Source organism: Leuresthes tenuis, unplaced genomic scaffold (genome assembly GCF_036924035.1).
Source record: "Leuresthes tenuis unplaced genomic scaffold, fLeuTen1.0.hap1 SCAF_17, whole genome shotgun sequence".
NCBI classification, from domain to species: Eukaryota; Metazoa; Chordata; class Actinopteri; order Atheriniformes; family Atherinopsidae; genus Leuresthes; species Leuresthes tenuis.
In genome coordinates this window covers 22,098,840-22,118,842 of record NW_027325371.1, presented here as the reverse complement: position 1 = coordinate 22,118,842, position 20,003 = coordinate 22,098,840, and the positions used below count along the sequence as shown (strand labels likewise).

The 20,003-nt window shown below is 37.3% G+C and overlaps 1 protein-coding gene across 1 annotated transcript; it reads left to right on the top strand.

The window, feature by feature from the left end:
* Nucleotides 1-367: 367 nt before the first annotated feature.
* tnnt1 (troponin T type 1 (skeletal, slow)) lies at nt 368-14,010 on the top strand. The gene is made up of 14 exons (XM_072369316.1): nt 368-407; nt 5,746-5,787; nt 6,007-6,078; nt 6,311-6,328; nt 8,409-8,429; nt 8,946-8,967; nt 9,065-9,125; nt 9,940-10,056; nt 10,146-10,223; nt 11,260-11,373; nt 11,459-11,568; nt 11,932-12,022; nt 13,673-13,713; nt 13,805-14,010. Exons 7-14 carry the CDS (start codon nt 9,069-9,071, stop codon nt 13,848-13,850), a joined length of 654 nt encoding a protein of 217 aa, XP_072225417.1. The 5' UTR covers nt 368-407; nt 5,746-5,787; nt 6,007-6,078; nt 6,311-6,328; nt 8,409-8,429; nt 8,946-8,967; nt 9,065-9,068; the 3' UTR covers nt 13,851-14,010.
* The last annotated feature ends 5,993 nt before the right edge of the window (nt 14,011-20,003 follow it).

The window sequence follows — 20,003 nt, the reverse complement described above, 5'->3', positions numbered from 1 at the left end:
TCACTCCATCCGTCATACCCTCCCTCTTTATTTTTCATCTCCCTTTCCACCTGCCCTGTGGCACCTCTCCATTTGTCCAGTGAGGTCATCACTCTGTTCTCCCTAATCCTGTGAGGCGCTCATCTTTCTGCCTTTGCTTAATCCGCCTGTGGCCAGTAGCCCTGATCACACACATACACCTACACATATGTGCAAAGACAGTTATTCTTGTATTGTATGCTCAGACTCACAGTAATTCCACAGCATGCATACACACATAGTCATTCAGTCAGTTATACATACATACACACACATTGCCCCTCCAACTCTTGGTATAAAACTGCCTCTGGCTTTGTATAATATCCATTCTGTCTGTCTCTGTCCTTCTGTCTGTCTCTTGTGTCTGCTGATACCACTCCTTCATACAGGTATGTCTGTCTTTTAATCTGCTCTGTCTGTTTTTTTCTCATTGGATAACAGTAAAATCAAATACAGCTAAAATGAAAGTGATTAACTGTTTTTTTTTGTTGGCCAGCAACTGCTTTCTAGAAGTTTTCCTAGAATGTCACCCTTCACAACTGTCACAATTGTTTTTTGAGCACCAGTTTAAGTAAAACAAATCTGCAGTATCATTGCCTGCTCAGTATGCTGTTTCTCTACAGCAGACTTGCTCTGTAAGAACATCCCTGAATGTACCACAAAGAACAAATTCAAATTCTTTTAAAAAAGATTTTGAAAAAATGTCATCAACAAGATTTAAGCATCAGCAAAATAATGTGATGTTGTTAATTGAACAGAAATTAGTGGCTACTCTATTGCAACTGTACTTTGGTTCCTTTCATTTGATGTTTTGTGTTCTGTTGATGACTTTGCTAAATCAAACTTTGCCCACAAAATATTTCATTCATCTCAGCTGTATTCAGCTTTGAGCTGAAATCTCTTGAATAGGTCTCTGCACTCTGCACATGAAGCAAACTGACTTGAATGAAACAATAATTTATTTCTTAAGTATATATTTCAGAATCAACCCATTACTCCAAAAAGAGCAACCTTTGGATTGGTTTGACCTTTGGTTGACTGTTATGCTACCATTCACTTGTAAACAGTATTCACATCTACCCTCAGTATTGTCATTACTCTGTGTTGGCCAAACTTTCAGGCTTATGTCTCCATTTCAAATAAGTTAATGTTCTCTTTCCACCTCACCTAACAATTTAATCCACCATTAACAATAGGTTAATGGGGACTCTACTGATCAAAAACGATTCAAATTGAATTTTTGCAAAATAAGGGTCAGCACATGAGCTAACTCTCATGGATTTCCTATACATAAGTCATAATCATTCAGAGTAAGCAGTTTTCATACACAGATTTTTTTCCAGCAAAAAACCTGCTCAGTTTACAGTTATTGCTTGCTTTTTGTTGTTCACACATGGGCATCAAATCGCTTTCCCAGTGAGTGCTTTCTAATTCAGTTTTATCCCCCTACACACACCTGGGTATTCTGCCTCTGGACTGTACAGACAGGCGGGGCAAAACTAAGCAACCCCAGTCCTGGCTTTAACTGACTATAGGTCTATTTATACTTGTCAAAAAACCCACCAACACCTCTTATGTTTGGTTTTTGAGTACAATAGGATAGTGTTTCTTGAGCCTGACCCTGAAGTGGTCGGGTTTGTCACCAGTTTCACCGCTGCACTACAATACAGACACAAACTTTCAACAAGGGTACTGCGGTTTTGGCAACAAGAGTGAGCACAACTAACTTTTTCTTTCTAGAAACACGTTTAGGAACTTAATCATTTCACACAGAGGCTCTGAACTCCTTCCCCCAGGGAGGTTGAGATAGTCACTGGACCAGCTTAGCCATTACTGAGGGTAAACAGACTGCTACTCATCATAGGAAAGGATTTAATCAGCTTGTTTTTGGAGTGTACCCACAATTTTTTTGTACCCATCTTTAGGAAACAGTTTAATTGTAAATGTGTAAAAGATAGCATAGCAGGGCTGCTAGGAGGCCTATCATAATAGACTGACGTACCTTTTTTTCAATCATTAGGAAAGATATACTGTATGCAGGCATACATTAACTCTATGTAGTTTGTCCCTGTACCCTGGTGGTGAGTATTCCCATGTTCTTCAGACAAAGACTGCCTTAATGAGAGGTCACATTCTGCCAAGAATTTTATGCTAGGTCCTAAAATCCAAACAATTATAGCATTTAGGAATTGGCAGACATCAGCAAAGACACAGAACTGTTAGCTGTCTTGTGGTTTCCTCTTTAGTTATTGCTGTCAAAGGTGTGACAGCTTATTAAGCAGTGAGTCCGACCTTATGTCCCTTCATGTTATTACTTAGCAGCCTCTGCCAGAGTCATTCACAAATTTTAACAGTCAAACTAGCTAACTATAGCACCTGTATGTTGTTGCATCACATTGATCATTTAAACAATTTAAGGTCTTCAGTAGCACATTCTCCAAGATGTAACGGCAAAATAATGGCATTCTCCAAAATCAAGTTCAAAAGACATCAAACAACTAAAATCCAGTTCTGTCCGACAGTTTTATTTACACGAGCCGGCTCAAAATACATGGTTTACCTTTTTAAAATAAAGACAATGAGTGGAGCTTTATTACAGCTCGATCATTTTTCAAATGGATTTTAATAACTCTTTGTTCTATTCTCTTGAACCTAATAATAGCATACTGTTGAATAGCATAGCATAATAGCCTCCATTTAACATTACTGAGCTCAGCCTATTCTTGCACACTCATTCTTCGGCTCTGCTGGTACACACGCACTTGTTGTCCTTGACCACTGAGGCCTTCGCCTGTTGCCCACTGGAACACGACGCTTCTCCTAAATCCCTTGGTTTTTCATCCCCCCCTCCCTTCATTTAGCTCCAAATGGTCGGTTTCCAACTGCCCTGATAGATGTGTTGAAATGTGCGCCTCTCCCTCATTCATCTGTCATGTCTCTGTACCCTCCCTGTCCCATCCTTGATGCCTTTATTCGTATGTCTTACTTTTATAGACCTGTTGAGTAAAATAAAGCCTTACCCTTTAATAAAAAAATGTAAAAATATATATGTATTTATATTTCATCAGATGCACCAAAATTAAATTTTCTCTCCGTGATGATGTGTCTGACATTTCCAAATAAATGACCTGTTGTAAAAGCAAGACTGATCATATTTTAAGGTGAACATGGCAAATCTTTGCTGTTGCTATTAGGATCAGTTATCCAGCAGACATGGAGCAACATTAGCAAATATTAATAGTCGATTTTTACAGCCTGAAAACATTTGTGATTAAAATGTGTCACTTTGGCTACATGGGTTTCAAACTCTGATTCAGGTGACAGTTCGACCAGTGTAAGTTAAAAAAATTAAGCTTAATTCAGTACAAAAGAAGAAATAAAGAAAAATTAAAGCTGAAATAAGGTTTCTGTTTCATGGTTGTCGCAATTAATAATAGTCTTGTTGTGGGTTTTTGCATTATTCTAAGTTAACGCAAACCATTTTTTTCTAACTTCATATTTACTCTCTGGATATGGTTGTGGTATCTGTCTTTTTTAGGCAAAAAATAATTGAATATGTGGTGTTTTATATGGGATGTGGTGTTTTATATGGGGTGTTTTTTTAACCAAGAAAGGAAAATGGTCTCAAACAATCACATGGAAGCAGAAGGCTGCTGCTACCAATGCGGGAGGGCATGAGATGGGGATCAGTAGGCCAATATGAAAGATTTGAGACTTGCTGATGTACTGTTGAAAGCTGTTATTTCAAGCTGTTGGATCTGACATGACTGTTGGCACAACAGCAGACAGAGGCAAGGCAGGACACTGTCTCTTTAATTAAACTGAGCAGCCACAAGGCCACTGTAAATTTTACCTGATGACAGACTGTGAAAAGAAGACCAATGCCTGAAGAAAAATACAACATATCAGGTTAAAAATTCTAACTGTCCATAAGCAATTTTTGCTGTTTTAAGTAGTATAACTGTAGAAATTAGAAACTTGTTTGGGTATGTGATAGTGTCAATCATAAACATGTCAAAATCAAGGTGGGAATCAGTTAATAGATCTTCGTTTTCTTTGTGTAAAATGTGTTCACCTGTACACCATTTCAAAGCAGATCATATAATTTAAAACCCCACCCTCTAAACTAACAGAACCCCCAGGGCACAGGAAGCTAGTGTGAGTGAGGACATAGCTGGAGAGGATAAAATAGGACACTAGAAAGTGACAGAAACACAATCTACTTTAGCCTCTTTGTGTTTGACCCCTGTGTCACATTCTCACCTGTTGACACTACATCAATCTCCCTCTGCCTCCTGCCAGGAAGATGTCAGCAGCACACACCCACGGGGAATGTCAATCTGTGTGAGGATGTTATGTCAGAACAATGGCAGCTCAGAGGGACAATTTAAAGTCAAATTTCTGTGTGTTTCTTTATCTCCACAGTGATTAATCTCAGGAGTGTAGAAAGTATGGCTCTGCTATGTATTAGTGACGATGACTAACCCCTGCCTTCAAGCCTGCAATACTTGGTTATTTGTTACATGACAGTCATTTAATTCTATAATTAGAAATCATTTTCTTGTTAAATTCATACTAAACAGGATATTCCCAAAACTATCTATGAACTCATACAGATACAGTAAAGTAACCATTTTATTTCTTATATTCTTTTTGGTTCTGTGATTGATCACAGACTGCCTAACTTCCTCAAACACCATTGTCTTTATGCTGTATTAGTTGGCGAGTAAATCCTGAAGTTAAAAAAAAATACATTGTACCATGAACAACAACACATGGCATGATACACTGTGTCATTGTTTATCTGAGAAAAAAAACAAAGTGGAATCCATCATTCCACAGAGAAAGATTATTGTGGAATACATTCGAAACAGCTGTACTTCTGGAACAATGTCCTTTGAACAGGTGAAACCATAGTGGAGATGTTTGGTCATAAAGCACAGCACCATGTTTGGTGAAAACCAAACACAGCATATCAGCACAAACACCTCATACCAACTGTCAAGCACGGTGGGGGAGGGCTGATGATTTGGGCTTGTTTTGCAGCCACAGGACCTGGATAGAGCTCAACATGATTGAAATACTGTGATGGGACTTTAAAACAGCTGTGCATGAATGAATTCCAGCTAAGTTTAATGGACTAAAGCCACATTGTTAAGAAGAGTAGACTTAAATTCTACCACAATGATATGAGAGACTGATAACATCACACAGAAAATGATTACTTCAAGTGATTGCTGCTAAAGGATGTTCTATAGGTCACTGAAACATGGAGTGTGCTTAGTTTTCATACACTCCAGTGTAATATGGCATATGCCGTTGTTCATGTTACCTATTTCTGAGACTTGGGAGGGAGCATGATACGTAAAACCTTAGAACTGAAAAGGGTGTACTTTCTTTTTCATAAAACTGTATGAAATCTGATTTTATATGTGCTATGTTCATCCATCACGTGTTCTCCTGTTGTGTCTCACATGACAATTGTGCCTATCTCAGCTGACACTGTATGACAGGCAGGGTGCTCTCTGGAAATGTCACCAGTCTATCATATACATGCCAACATTACAGGCGTGCTTCTGGCGAGAGAGCTTTCTGCCAGAACTCTCAAAAATTAGAAAAGAAATAAGCTGACCACATGAGAAACATACAAACAAATCGTGTTCCACAATCTGTTTCACAGTGTCAAGATCCTCTTCATGTAACTGTCAACTGTTTTTTTTTTTGCAGCCATGTCAGATATCGAAGAAGAATACGAGTGAGTGGAATAGTGTATCATTTCATACCACTTAGCAACACTTCACCCCAGCATAAATCCACGATGGTTACTCATTAACAATATGCTTCTTGCTTCCTTTTTTTCAACTCTGCAGGGAGCAAGTAGAGGGTAAGTTCAAGCATACATATTAATCTCACACTGTCTTTCCACAAAACACCTCTTCCTGCTGTCGTATTTATATCTGACTTGTTTTTCCTTGGTCCCGCCTGAAGTTGAGGAGGAGGAGGAGGAGGCTGAACCTGAGCAGCTGGAGGAGACTGAGCAGGCGGAGGAAGATGAAGGAGGTATGGTTTGGAAAAAATAGTGAAAAAGAAATGTTTTTGTTGTATACAGTGAAAAGACGTTAAGAATGATACATATTTTTCCTTGCTGTCTGAGATGCTCTCAAAAAACCTGGAAGTTGTTCAGCCCCCTCTTCTTCATAACTGTGTGAGTTAAGGGTAATGCACTTACCTATCAACTTATCCTTTATCCTGCTTTCCTAATCGCTGACACTGTGCTGGTCCGGGCCATCAGAGCAGCAGGAATACCAAGGTAAGATTAAAGCAACCTTATAAGCCAATGTAGGTGGACTGTTGTTAATATTCATGCATTCATGCAAGTAGTGATTAGGTATAATTTTCCACCTGTTGGTATGAAATCATACGATATATTTCCATGGCCTTTTTGCTCATACATTCTGCTTTTTTCATTTCATCATCCTGGAACTTTTGTTTTAAATGTGCAAGCTCTCAAAACAGAAATCAAAGAAATATTATTATCTTATCTTATTATTATATTATCTTAAAGAATGTCATTCAAAGTGCAACAAAATGTCAGGCAAGAATGCTAGCTCCTTCAGTTCAGAAAAAATGCCAAAAAGAGTTTTTTGCAACCTGTGCTAACAAAATAATTAACAGTGATGAAAACTGTCCTTGGCAGGGGGACAGCGAATTTTGGATATCTTCTGTGTGGACAAATACATGAATCCAAATCAACATTAAAATTGCTTTGAATCTTCTTTTGATTGAAAAATGTTTGCTCATTTAACCATAACCACTTTTATAGGTTGATAATATATCACTTTTTTCAGCTTTTTCTGCTGCCCCGTGTCCAAAGACAAGCAGTTCAAGGGCTTTAAAAGTAAAAGCACAACCCTATTTCAGAATTAATCACTGCTATCAAAGATAACTGATTACTTTTGAATTAATTTTCACACAAAGTGTGACATGTCTAATCTATGTCTCAAAAGTGGAACCACAGACCACAACATTCTGCTGCCAACATTACATGCCAACTGACCTGAAAAATATCCCACCAAATTTAAAAATATGATACCAAGTTTCTGTTTTGGAATATATTGTGCCTTTAAAAGTTGTAAAAGTTTTTCTTTCTGCCTCTAGAACCATTCTATGTATTTGTATTCTGACATTCATGTTGCAATACATATATGTGCTGTGCCTCTATGTTCTCTGAGTATTTAAACCCCAACGGACCGGGCCAAATTGCTGCCACAAATGAGCTCAAAACATTTTCAAAAGTTTGGTAAGAAGCCAGCATAAAAATTATTCATTCACAGCAGATCTTTGTCCACTGTGACTTCTGTCTATTTCAAAGCAGAGCAAAGCTAAAGGACCAACAACATCACCAGTCTCATATATTTCTGAGACTTTGTGTAAGTGGCAGCAAAACACCAACACATAGCATATGAAAAATAATGTTCAAGTCCTTAGTAGGTGAGATGTGTTAGATGGATTGTGGATCTTTGGCCCCACCTATTAAGGTTTAATTCATACTCATGATATAAATTCAGGCTCAAAGAATTTATTGAATTTTTTGTACTGGTAGAAAATCTTATCTGCCTGTACAAAAATGTGTACAATATGCAATAATGAATGTTCATTGAATGTTCCATGAGACTACATTTCCTTGCAGTCACAGTCGGTGGTACATTTTAGTGCCAGTGAATATTGTGGCTCTGTTTGCATGAAGGGAAACGATAGTTTTAGAAATACGCCATCATTTTGGTACATGCATAATTTATTTTAAAGCTAATAGTTAGGAGCATTGGACTCTTAAAGTGCCACTGGTGATATTTTTCTAACTTGTGCCGACAACTTGTGCACATGATTTTACAACTCATGTTTCTCCATTGGAAAATTTAAATAGCACTTGGTTAGCTTAACTAACTAAAGGACCAACTTTTGCTTAACTTAACAAAAGTTGGAAATAGCTAGTTCACTACTTGCACCTCTAAAGCTGTATAACTGTAAAATTTAAACTTTATATTCGTGGAATATTAATAAGAGCATTTTTTAACTTTTGTTAAACAAAGCACATAAATGTATGTTCCAAAATGTTGAACTATTTCTTTAAGCTTGTTGCTTCTGTAGGATCAAATGTTAATTTGATACTTCTTGTGGTCCTGCTCCAACCATCTTCTCTCTCTTCTGTATCTATTTCTCTATTTCCCTTTCTTTCATACCTTTATGGTTTCTGTCTCTTCTTCCCTCTTCTTCTTCCATGTTCCATGTTTCCATATCACCCATAATTAACGACTACTGTGTCATTTCATGTTTTGTTTTATTGCCATCCTTGCATCTTTCACTGTGCTTTTATGTGGCTGGTCCATCAGATCAAGATGCCCAGGAGGAAGGTGAGAAACAGTATAAAGTTTTTTCCCTTAATATGGAGAAAATAACTTTTCCCTTAAGCTCAGCACCACATCCCCCAAATTAATTATCTAACCAATTAAATCTGCTCTGATAAATCAAACTAGTTTCAACTCTTTCAAGACCAAAGCTCACTGCGTAAGAAAAAGGTCAAACGTTGTATTTTATGGAGCAAGTACATCTCGTAGATTATTGCTTTTTATTCACCTTACAATTAATGTGATTTATAGCACTGTATGCTCAAAATCTTAGAATTTCACTGTACTATGAGATGAGTTAGGAAGTTGTATTGGACATGTTGAATATTCTTGCACTTTTGTTTTGTCATAAATAAATAGAATTAACCAGTTTTAGGTCTTTTCTGAGTCCCATGCTTGCACTTTCAGTAACACTAATGGTTTTATTAAATATTTTTCTAAAATGTCGTTTCATCACCCAATGAAAATATTTAAATCCTCCCATGATAATTTTTTGCTAATTTTTGTGTCTTTTCTTGACAGAGGAGGAGCGTCCTAAGCCCAAGTATGTTCAGTCGCCTTAAATCCAGAGTGTCTCACTATAGTCCGCTGGTTTTTCTCTCACAATTCTTTTACTAAAGTTATTGTTTTCTTTTCACCAGACCCATGGTTCCCCAACTTGCTCCTCCAAAAATTCCTGAGGGAGATAGGGTGGATTTTGATGTAAGTTACACCATAGCTTACAGCATAAATCTACATTGTAGATCACTTTCATAATCACAGCTCCTCTTCTTTTTTTTCTTTTTTTTTTAAACGGGAAGCTAAACTAAAGACGCCTCTAAAGACCACATAAAAGCTAATCTTTTTTACACCAAAATCTAAAAAATTTCATCGCAGTTTGACAAATATTATTTTGACAAAATTTTACATTGCTCAACTTTTGCATCAAACTGTTTACTTTGTCACTTTTGTCTGGGACGAGAAACATCCATGTTGCTCCAAATCACTGCATGCACAGTGTCTTGTCAGTGTATGCCTCTGAGGATCAACTGTGACTCCAAAATTTCAATGGTCTAAATAGAAACACCAACTACAATACATTAATAGTGAATGATAAGCGCAAACGCTTCCCATCTTTTAAATCTTTTTAAAAAGTAGTGTAATGTAGAGCTATCCAACATGTCTGACACAGCTTCTGACGGACTCAACTGATTGGTGACATCAACCATGCATACAATGGGGCTGAGCAACATGGAAGTTCTTCTGTTGAGAAAATAGTGGCAAAATATCTGTCTCACATAAAAGCATAACAGAGTAAAATGCATTATATATAGCATTAGATTTACCACTTTAAAATCTTTAAGGTTTGAGATGTTTAAGATGGTGCCAATTTCTCTTCTTTGGCCACAGTATTGATCTCTCTCTTAGCTCCCCTGTTGGAATTTTACCCTAAATGTCCAAACTGAGAGTGGTCAAACTAAGAGGCAGCAATATGAGACCTACCTACCCATGTGATAAAAAAACATTTTGTCACCAGGACATCCACAGAAAGCGGATGGAGAAAGACTTACTGGAGCTGCATACTCTGATTGATGTACATTTTGAGCAGAGGAAGAAAGATGAGGAAGAACTTATTTACCTCAAGGAACGGATTGTGAGCTTATTTTCATATTACTGCTACTGATCAAGATTCAAAACTTGTTTGGGATTTTTTAAGCGTTTAATCGTAAATACTTTCCTCAGGAGCGACGTCGATCGGAGAGAGCTGAGATCCAGAGGGTTAGGGCGGAGAAGGAGAAGGACAGACAGATCAGGATTGCGGTAACAAACACACACAAACTTCCACACACATGTACTGCACATACTCCACATATTTATTGGCGTGACCATCCAACTCCAGCTCAATAAATTAAAGGCAGGATTCAGTTCAGTTCAATTCAATCAAATTAAATTCAGGAATAATTAATTATTACTTCTTATAGCTTCAGTATCAATTATTATCAAAGATATGCTATTGTTGTAGATATATAACAAAATGAAATATAAATCAGCTGACAAACATGTAGAAAGTTCTAGTGCAGCAGAGAGAAAAGTGTGGGAGAAATCTTCAGAGGTCGCCATCAATGGGTTGGGGTATTTTTATAGCTTGACAACAACTCACAAACAACAGTTAAAATATCTGGGGTGCAGAGACACTCCTTCTCAGTGACATGTCCCAGGTTACTCTATCTGTTGTCAACTAGCACTGTAATCCTCCTCCTTCACTGTTACATCTCTGTCTGCAGTCTCTATCTGCCCTTATGGACTTCAAGCTGAGGAGAGAGGTGCTAGAGCTGTTCCTGCAGTCATGTGTCCATAAAAAAAAACATTGCTTTCCTGATTTTCCTTGTGTTTTATTGTCCATTTTATCTGCCCGTGATTCCTTACCACGATCACAAAGGGAAGAGATAGATTAAACTTCCTCCTCCTTTTTCTCAATTTTTTTTCCTGATCTGCATCCCAGACATCTCCTCTACAACTCATCTTAATTTGGGATATCTTTTTCCAGGCATTATTTGGGCTTTGGAAAGCTCAGTTAGCAGCTACAACAGGTTAACAAGTTTCCTATTGCCATGATTATGCATAATAACAGAGTTACCAGCAGAAGCCCTTCTAGCAGCACAGCATCCAAACCAGCTCAGAAAAGGGCTCCCGAAATCTGTCTTTTCAAAGAAAATAACTCCTTAGAAAAAAAGATGCAAAGAAAGACAGCGTGTGCAGAGCTACTGCAGTAAGCTGCCTGCCTCTAGGCTGGCGCATTCTAGGATTAGGAACATTTTATCTAATTTTTTTTCCGTGATTCCTTTCCATCTGGCAGGAGGACCGTCACAGAAAAGAAGAAGAGGAGGCTAAGAGAAAGGCTGAAGATGACGCCAAGAAAAAAAAAGTTCTGTCAAACATGGGAGCAAACTTTGGAGGATTCCTAGCTAAGGTCAGACATCTGCTGTTGTCAGCTGGAGTGATGGTGTGAACAAGAGAATACATAGGATGACTGTGGACTCTTTGTTTTGTTCCAGGCTGAGACGAGAAAAGGTAAGCGAATGACGGGCAGAGAGATCAAGAAGAAGACTCTGGCTGACAGACGGCAGCCTCTGGCGATTGAAAATGTGAGGGAGGATGGTCTCAAGTGAGTGTCTTCAAACTGTACTGCAGACTCCCAACAGTATTTTTTGATAATAAAGTTTGAATATGTTATTGAGATATTAAACCCCTTAGGGGAATATTGTTCGGTCATGGCTAAACTCAGAGGCACAAAATAGACCGTGAGGAATAAACCACATTTTTCTGTTTTCACATTGTTACATTACATGGATTTACAAGTTGAAAACTGAAAAAAGATCCACTTTATCAAAGCAAATTAACTGAAAATCATATCCAGGGATCATAACCAGGTAGCTACTGCTAATAAAAAAACATACCTGAACAAAGAAGTGCTCCATAAATCAACGAAAAATGGGTATTTTCTTTAAATTTTCTTTGTATTTCTTAGGCAACGGGCCCAAGACATGTGGAACTCTATCTACCAGCTGGAATCTGATAAGTTTGATTACATGGAGCAAATGAAACACCAGAAATATGAGGCAAGTTCATCTGCTCAAATTGCATACATATCAATTTGGCATGGATTTTAATGTGAAGCAAGACAATAATCGACATAATAAAACATATCCAATAGATAAAGGGTTCACAATCCAGTAGGTCAATGTTGTACAGAATGTTGCTTTTAAAAAAAATTGATCTTTGTTGATGGTGTTAAACCACCTGCTTAGTGCCTTTAAGTCTAATAAATGTTAGTTAAACATCAACTATAGGTAAAAAATATTGACACAGCCACTCATACATCATCCATTCATATATGGACAGCAGTTTTGTTGCCTTATGTTTACATCAAGCAGAGGATCTAACTGAGAACCATAAAAAACTTGAAACACCCGCTAAGTTGCAACATGTCAGTAAAGCCTAGTTTATGCTTCTGCATCACGTCGACGGTGTAGGTCGTGACGCCGTCATTGAGCATTCAAAGTTCTGCGTCGAGGGAACGCGTTCCTCTGCAGCTAGGGGTGTGTGTTTGTGTGGTTTCAGGGGTTATAGCCGAATCCTTTTTTTTTTCTTCAGGTCACAGTTAACAACAGTAAACAATGGCAACCCGAGGTGGAGCAGCTGTATTTGCAGTTGGAGCTCATCAATATGGAAGAACAAATGCTTATATTGCAAATGTTGAAACGCAGGCGTGGTGTATTGGGGATGGTCGCCTTCAATCAGCCTGTGTGTAGATGATGCAGGAAGAACTCTGCTGACACAGACTTGGTCGAACACAGAAACCTTTATTGTCAACCAGGTCCATATCAGAATTATAGATTGATGCATCAAGTCTGGAGAGATGTGTCAAGCCCGGATTCCCCAAAATCTCTGCCTTACTGAGGTCTTCATTAAGTAGAATCTGCCTGTTGTTAGTGACCTTGAAGATGTTGCATGTTCCCATCACCAAGCACAAAGCCCGGACATGGTGTGTGCATAACTTTGAGCCACTTCTTGGACAAACTATCTCCCCAGTATGTTATTCTCAAAATGTCCTGATTTATACCCATGACACCCTTACACAGCTGGAAATTACCAGACGTCTTAGAATTTTCCCAAAACAACTTTGCACAGGTGGTAAACATCAGACACTACACAGGTGACAGAGAAGATGTTTGCGGAGGTGGTCTGTACGACCACTAAACCGGTCGAGGCTGGGAACGGGTGAATTTACAACACTGGTTCACCCATTGTGGCACCTGGATGAACAAATGCACTTTGGATACTTTCGAATGTCAACGGGAAATGTGCCGGAAATTACGTTCTGAGCGGACCAATCACAGCCCTTGCGGTCTGCGTCAACTCGACGCGTAGTTAGGATTTTTTGGAGGTGTACGTCAGGCTACGCCGTAGGTGTCGACGTCGACGCTGTACCTTCGACTTGGCGCAGAAGCATAAACTAGGCTTAACAGGGTATTTTACAGGCAATTGCCCCCTACTGGCCATTGAATAGAATGCATATTTTAGAATATGAATAGGAATTGCAAATAATAACTAGAATGCCAGTAAAAATATCTCCATCAATATTTTTACTAAATGAAAGAGACGATGTAATGATCATGGTGTAACGCTTGCTGACACCACTGATCACCTAATCATTCACCAAGCATTAACACTATTTCTTCATATCAATTTCTCTGTGCTTCATGTAGATCACCGTGTTACTGAACAGAATCCAACATGCTCAGAAATTGTGAGTACTTTTTTACTAAATCTAACATTTTTCAGTTCTCCACATCATAGCACATGTCTACTTACCTCTTTTCTCACTCTTTCTCCTTCAGTAAAAAGGTCCATGGCAAGGGGAAGGTGGGTGGTCGCTGGAAGTAAAGACAGAAATACAGGAATGAGGTGAAAACAACATGAAAGATGATGGAAACTGTGAGAGGAAATTTTCCATGGTCCTTTAGTTCCAGAGCCTTTCCACAGGCATTGTCAGTGAATGAAAATTATTGTTTCTTGATTAAATAAATTGATAATAATTAAAGTACATCCACGTTTTGAGTTGTTTATTTGTAACTGTTCCATTTAGTTGTGGTTGTGATTTCTTGAAATTGAGGAGCTACATAACACAGGACAATGTGAATTGAATTTCCTTTTCAATTCAAGTTCATGGATCACAACTACATCTGCTTTGGAATTCCTTCTTCCAGCATCAATATTTTAGTGCTTGTAGTCTTTGATTACAGAGCATACAGTGTGCAGATCAAACATCTCGTCTTCATACAAACCTCATACACCAGTCCTGACCTTCCCAAAAGAGAAATGGGACACGACTGAGTGATTTTTGGCTCACTCTCAGGATCACTGTTTATTAATTCATTGAATTTCATCTAATTATTATTATTATCATCATATTACACCTGACAAAACAATCTCTAACATAACAGATCACACTGAACGTTGACACAGAGGAATCAACTCAGTAGATCGACTCTGGTTCTCTGACTGTGGATGTTGACATAAAAGGTTGTTAGCACGAAATGAGCAAAGACCAACATGGATTTGGATTTGGAGACACATGAATAACTTAAAGATATGATATGGACAGAAAGCAACACAACTGTTAATGTCTGTATATTGTATGCTTGTATCAAAGTCACTGTCAACATTCAGGCAAATTTTTTATATTAACAGTTAAGTATTCAAATATAGGCCTTGCTTCCATAGAAGTTTGTCAATGATCTATAATGCAGAAAAAATGGAAATCTGTAATTTGTCGTTTTATTTGAAACTCTATTTAAAAGATAAAAGTACAAAGGAAATTATTTTCCAAGTCTTCACTGACAAACTGTTGTATTTAGAAAATATAGAGCAATTTCAATTTTGATCCAAGCAACACACTAAAAAAAAACAGTTAAGAGGGAGGCAAAGGCAGAAGTTTATAGAATATATAAGTAAGATTCTGGTAGATCAGGTGAGGGTGTCAGTGTTGGTTACAAAAGGAGCAGCCAGCAAAGGCTCAGTCTTTCCAATCAAGGATGCGCTGTGGCTCACTATTTTGTGCCTAATGCCATCTGAGAATCATTGATCAGTTAAAAAAATAACATATCTCAATAAACTTTTGCAATATTTTTGATGTTTCAACATCTATTGAAAGTATTATTGTGAAATAAATAAATTCAGGGAGCCTTGAGAAATTGCTGCATGTAAAGGCCAGGGATGGAAAACTGGAAAAGAAGGATATTACAATACCCTCAAGTCACACATGGTCCACAAGTACAAAGCTTTCTCAATTTGATCCGTTTGCTATAGATAAGGAGTTCCCACCATTGACACCATATGTCACATCAATGTCACACCTTAAATTTGATAACATGAGACTTAAAGAACAGTGGATTTGTGTAATCATACTAGCCACCCTTGATAATAAGACATTTAACTTGTTTTTATAAAACTATTAAGGTAATTGTTGATTTAAAGATTGATCCCCATAAGTCCACACAGTTAGATTCATAGAGCAGTGTCTGTGAGCAGTATATTATATATAAAGGTTTGATTCAGTATCATCTTAGATTTATAAAGAATTGCTATTGAATAAAACATTTTCCATTTAATATAATCAATATGTTGTTTACAAGTTAAACTATGATAATTACAACCCCAAGACATTTAAATACGACAAATTTATTATTTTACCTTTTAATTTTTTGTCTCCAAAAACCAAAGATTTAGTTTTAACATTAAGAGTATTTATTCACATAAAGTCAAAGTTTAGTGGCTTCCAGCTCCTCTCCAAGAACATACAACATCTCCTTCAAACTTTTCACAGAGCAAAACAAAAACAAATTTGTATCACCTCCAGCAGCAGCACTGCCATTTTAGACTGGCCTTGTTTTTTCTTAATAGTCTATGACGCTACTAAGTTATTGCAAGAGGAGGGAAAGCCCTAACCCTAACCCCCTAACTCTCATCCTGTCATAATGATGGGTGGCGTGTGACATAGTGTTGAAGGAGGACCCGGATGCAGATATTCCAAAACAAAGACTTGATTTATTCCAAACAATCCCACAAAAGGTGCGGCTGAGCCGGTATACCAAAAAAAAGTCTAAAAGGTGACTAAGAAAAACTAATAAAACAAAACTTGGCATGAAACTATGACTTGCTGATGGCAGGGCAGAAGAAACTGAGAAAACTAACTAGGAACATAAAACATTAAAAAAAACTACAGACATGACACATCCTGGCACAAATGATCTACTGGTGGGAATAGACTGATGGTCAGCTTGATTGACTTATAGAATAGTAACAGTAAAAGCATTTAAAAAGTTAAATAACTAATGCTAAAAGAATGACAAAAGCAAATGAGAAAAAGCAAAAGCAATACAGAAATGATGAAAACAAAAGCTAACAATAAAGCTTGAAATGAACAAAAGCAATAGTTAAAGCATAGAGAAACTAAAAAGAAAATGTTTAAAATGATTGCATTAATTTCTTCAGAACTCCTGACATTCTATCAATAGAACTGATATCAATTGATCTTTTGTTTTTTAATACTTTTATCATTATTATTATAATTATTATCCATTTTGCTGTTGTCCAGTTTTCATTATAATATTCTTGAGGCAGAAGTTTCAGGTGCAGGAAAACAGTCACTGTGTGGCCTCTGTGGAGATGGTGCTGAATGAGAGACAGTTGGCGACCACCAACCTCATACATGAAAACACTTTTACAAACAAGCTGAGTCAGAGAGAGGAAGAAGAGGGGGTGAGAAGAGCCAGGATATGAGGAGGAGGACACAGAGGCTGTTCGCTAAGAATAAACATGTACTTACTATTATGGAAAGGCTGCGGTCTGAACAGGTTTGACAGTGAGAATTTGATTGTTCTTAATGCATTCATCTTCCCTAAATTTGAAATAAGACTTGGTGGCCCTTTAACCATGCACCTCACGCCATATATTGTTTCTGTCACAGTCAGTACAGGCATTAGAGATCATAATAAAGCTATACCATGAGTCAGAAAATAATCTGTTACATCAAACCAACAGTTACCTGTCGGGAATATGAGAAGCATCAGCAGTAAAACCCTAACCCTAACCCCTGGTGCTATAGGATCCTGCTATAAAATGACACTATGTCACTCTATACAGAATAAAATGTTGTATTTCCATATCGATGTCGAACACACTGCATTATTTTTAGGAAGCAGAGTATCTAAAAACATTAACTAGATTTGGTTCATAAACATAACCAAAGAGCAAAGGAAACGGAAAGTTTTCCAACAAGAAAAAATGGAAGAAAACAAGGAAAAGAAAAGAAGCTTTCCCAAAGAGGTATCAATCACAGGATTTAGTTTTGGTACCAAGTACCATGTCATATTTGGATGTGAGGAGTTTGGAAATTAGATCAGTGTATGTTCTGTATGTTCCTCAGGCCTTTCTTGCATATATTTGTGAGTAAATAACATCTAAGAAAATACCAGAACTTGGAAATGACATTTTTGATAAGACAGTGCAAGCTATGCAGACTCCCTGTCAGTGGTTCTCATGTTGTGGCAGACTTAACATCATAAAATCACAATCATAGTCCTACATATTTAAGACAGATACAGACATGTAGCCTCCTCACAGCTTTGTCAAGTGGATTGTTGCTGTCATCCTTCTTGAACACTTCTTTAACAAGGCCTTTTTAAAACTCTTCTGTTTCCCTTTAGGCTAAATGAACGGGTAGAAAAGCGAGTTTGAGAAAATTACCCTGGGAGAGAAGGTTACAGTAGCTGAAATAAGCAGACCAGTTCTCCTACTTTTACCCATCTCAAACACCGTAAACAAATGTATCGCAACAAAGGATTTCATCCTCTAGAAATCCTAAAAAATTCTTATCCCACTTTCTTTAATAACACTTTCAATGACCCTTTAGTGCTTGAACCTGGGATTTAAGCACAGCTGCTCAGTTTGTACAGGACTGGACACGCTTTGTTGCATTGCTTGCAGTCTTCATCTGCAGGCAGATGTTAAAAGCTATCATATAGGCTGCCTGGAGTGTTGTGTAAGACCCAGAGAGCTTTCGCAATAGATTTTAGGTCATCAGAGTTCACCACATCTGCCGTAGTTAATGAGGAGATTGCGCTCTTGTGCCATGCGGTGAAGGATTTGACTTGATGAAAGAACAGGAGAGAGCACAAACAAATATTCAAGATTCAAAATTCAAGAAATGTACAGTAAAAGGTAAAAGCAACAGAATACAACCAAAGATAAGAGACAAAAGGAAATAAACAAATTATTTGCTTTTACAGCTGCAACTGCCGTGTGGGTTTTGTGTGGTTTAAAATGAGCTTCCACTGTCACGTGAGTCTGCGATAGTATGTGTAATTATTTTACAGTTTTATTACAGTGCAAATTGGCCTCGGTGTGTGTGTTTGTTTAGTCTCATCTTAAAACAGAAAATGTAAGTATGTGTTCTTATCGTTTTATTTTTCCTTCAGCTTAATCACCAAAACCAGATCTGTTTCCATATTCTTACACTTTTAGTGAATCTCCTTCTGACTTTAAATCCTCACAGTGGCAGATGTTTGTATTGAGAAATATACATAATATGATACATATAATAAGGAATTACTTGATCAACATTTACCCCATTGATTATGATGATTTTTTTTTTAAAATCTGATATATCTGCTCTTTGGGACCTCATAAAATACTTTAATATGAAACTATACCTAATGGTAAAACGTTATTTTAGTACTCAATCACCTTATTTGTATTACATTCTCCTGTTTGTGGTAATTATGTTTTCTACCCTTCCCCCAGTCTAATTCCTGCATCACATGTTTGGCTCACTGCATGAAGGCTAAAGAGGACATGCTGATAATCCAGACTGGCCAAGGTGAATCAGGACAAATGAACACACACAAACAAATCATGAACACTGACTAAAATCAAATTCTTCAGCAACTGCTGTGCTGGCTTTGGAATTTGATGTTTGACAATAAAAAAGCCCACATTCATGATTGATTATTGGCTCTGATCACAGTAGTGATTAGTTCAATTTACAAAATTACAGAAAAGGGTTCAGAGTAACATTATCATTGCTTTTATCAGGCATAATCCCATTTTGGAGCATATTATACCATAAATAGTTTATGATATGGTATATTTAAATGCACTGTAACATTTTCAGCTTTAAAAAACTAATTTACCTGACCGTGAGTGAAAGGACATGAAGGTATTAAACCATGTGAGCACAGATGCAAATCCATCCATTCACCACACCATCTGTCATTTATTTCATACTGCTATATATTTACAATCAAATCATATGAATAGAAAGTGAAACCACACACAGATTAACATTTTGTCTGAAATATACAATAACATACACACAAACACACATGCTTTAATATGAACACTCACAACACATCCAAAGCAATATGTCCTCTCATCCAAAGACAGACAGAGTCACATTGAAAAATTAGTACCAACATGCAACAAACTACAACAAAATTTCAAAGTTTTGTTTGTTTGGTAGATGAGTTAATTGGAGCAAACAAGAGGGAAACAAATTGATAAAAAGAACTACAGAAGAGGATCAACATTTCAGCTGAGGAACCGTTTTTCGTCTTAATCTAACAGAAACTATTGATTGGGTTTCTATTTTCCTTGTTTTAAAGTGGACAAAATGTTCTGTACGCCTTCAGAGATAATTGAAGGTGCACAGACTTTTTTGTAGCTACTAGCTTGCTTTTCATGTCAAACATTCCCAAACCAAAACTTCATGTGATTTTGAAAGCCTCATGAGGATTCCATCATATACACATAAATCCCTACATTCTAACGTCTGGGTTTGCTTGTGTCAAAGTATCAGAAAGCACAGGTCAAGGCCTAATTAATTCTAACAAGCTTGGTCAAAAATGAAAAAAAAAGAGTTCATGTAACTGCTGCAACGAGCTAACAGTAGAAACAATAAGAAAGCACACTTATAGATTAGCTTGGTAGCGTCGATGTTATCTCAGTCATCCAGACAGAGAGCACAAATACATCTTC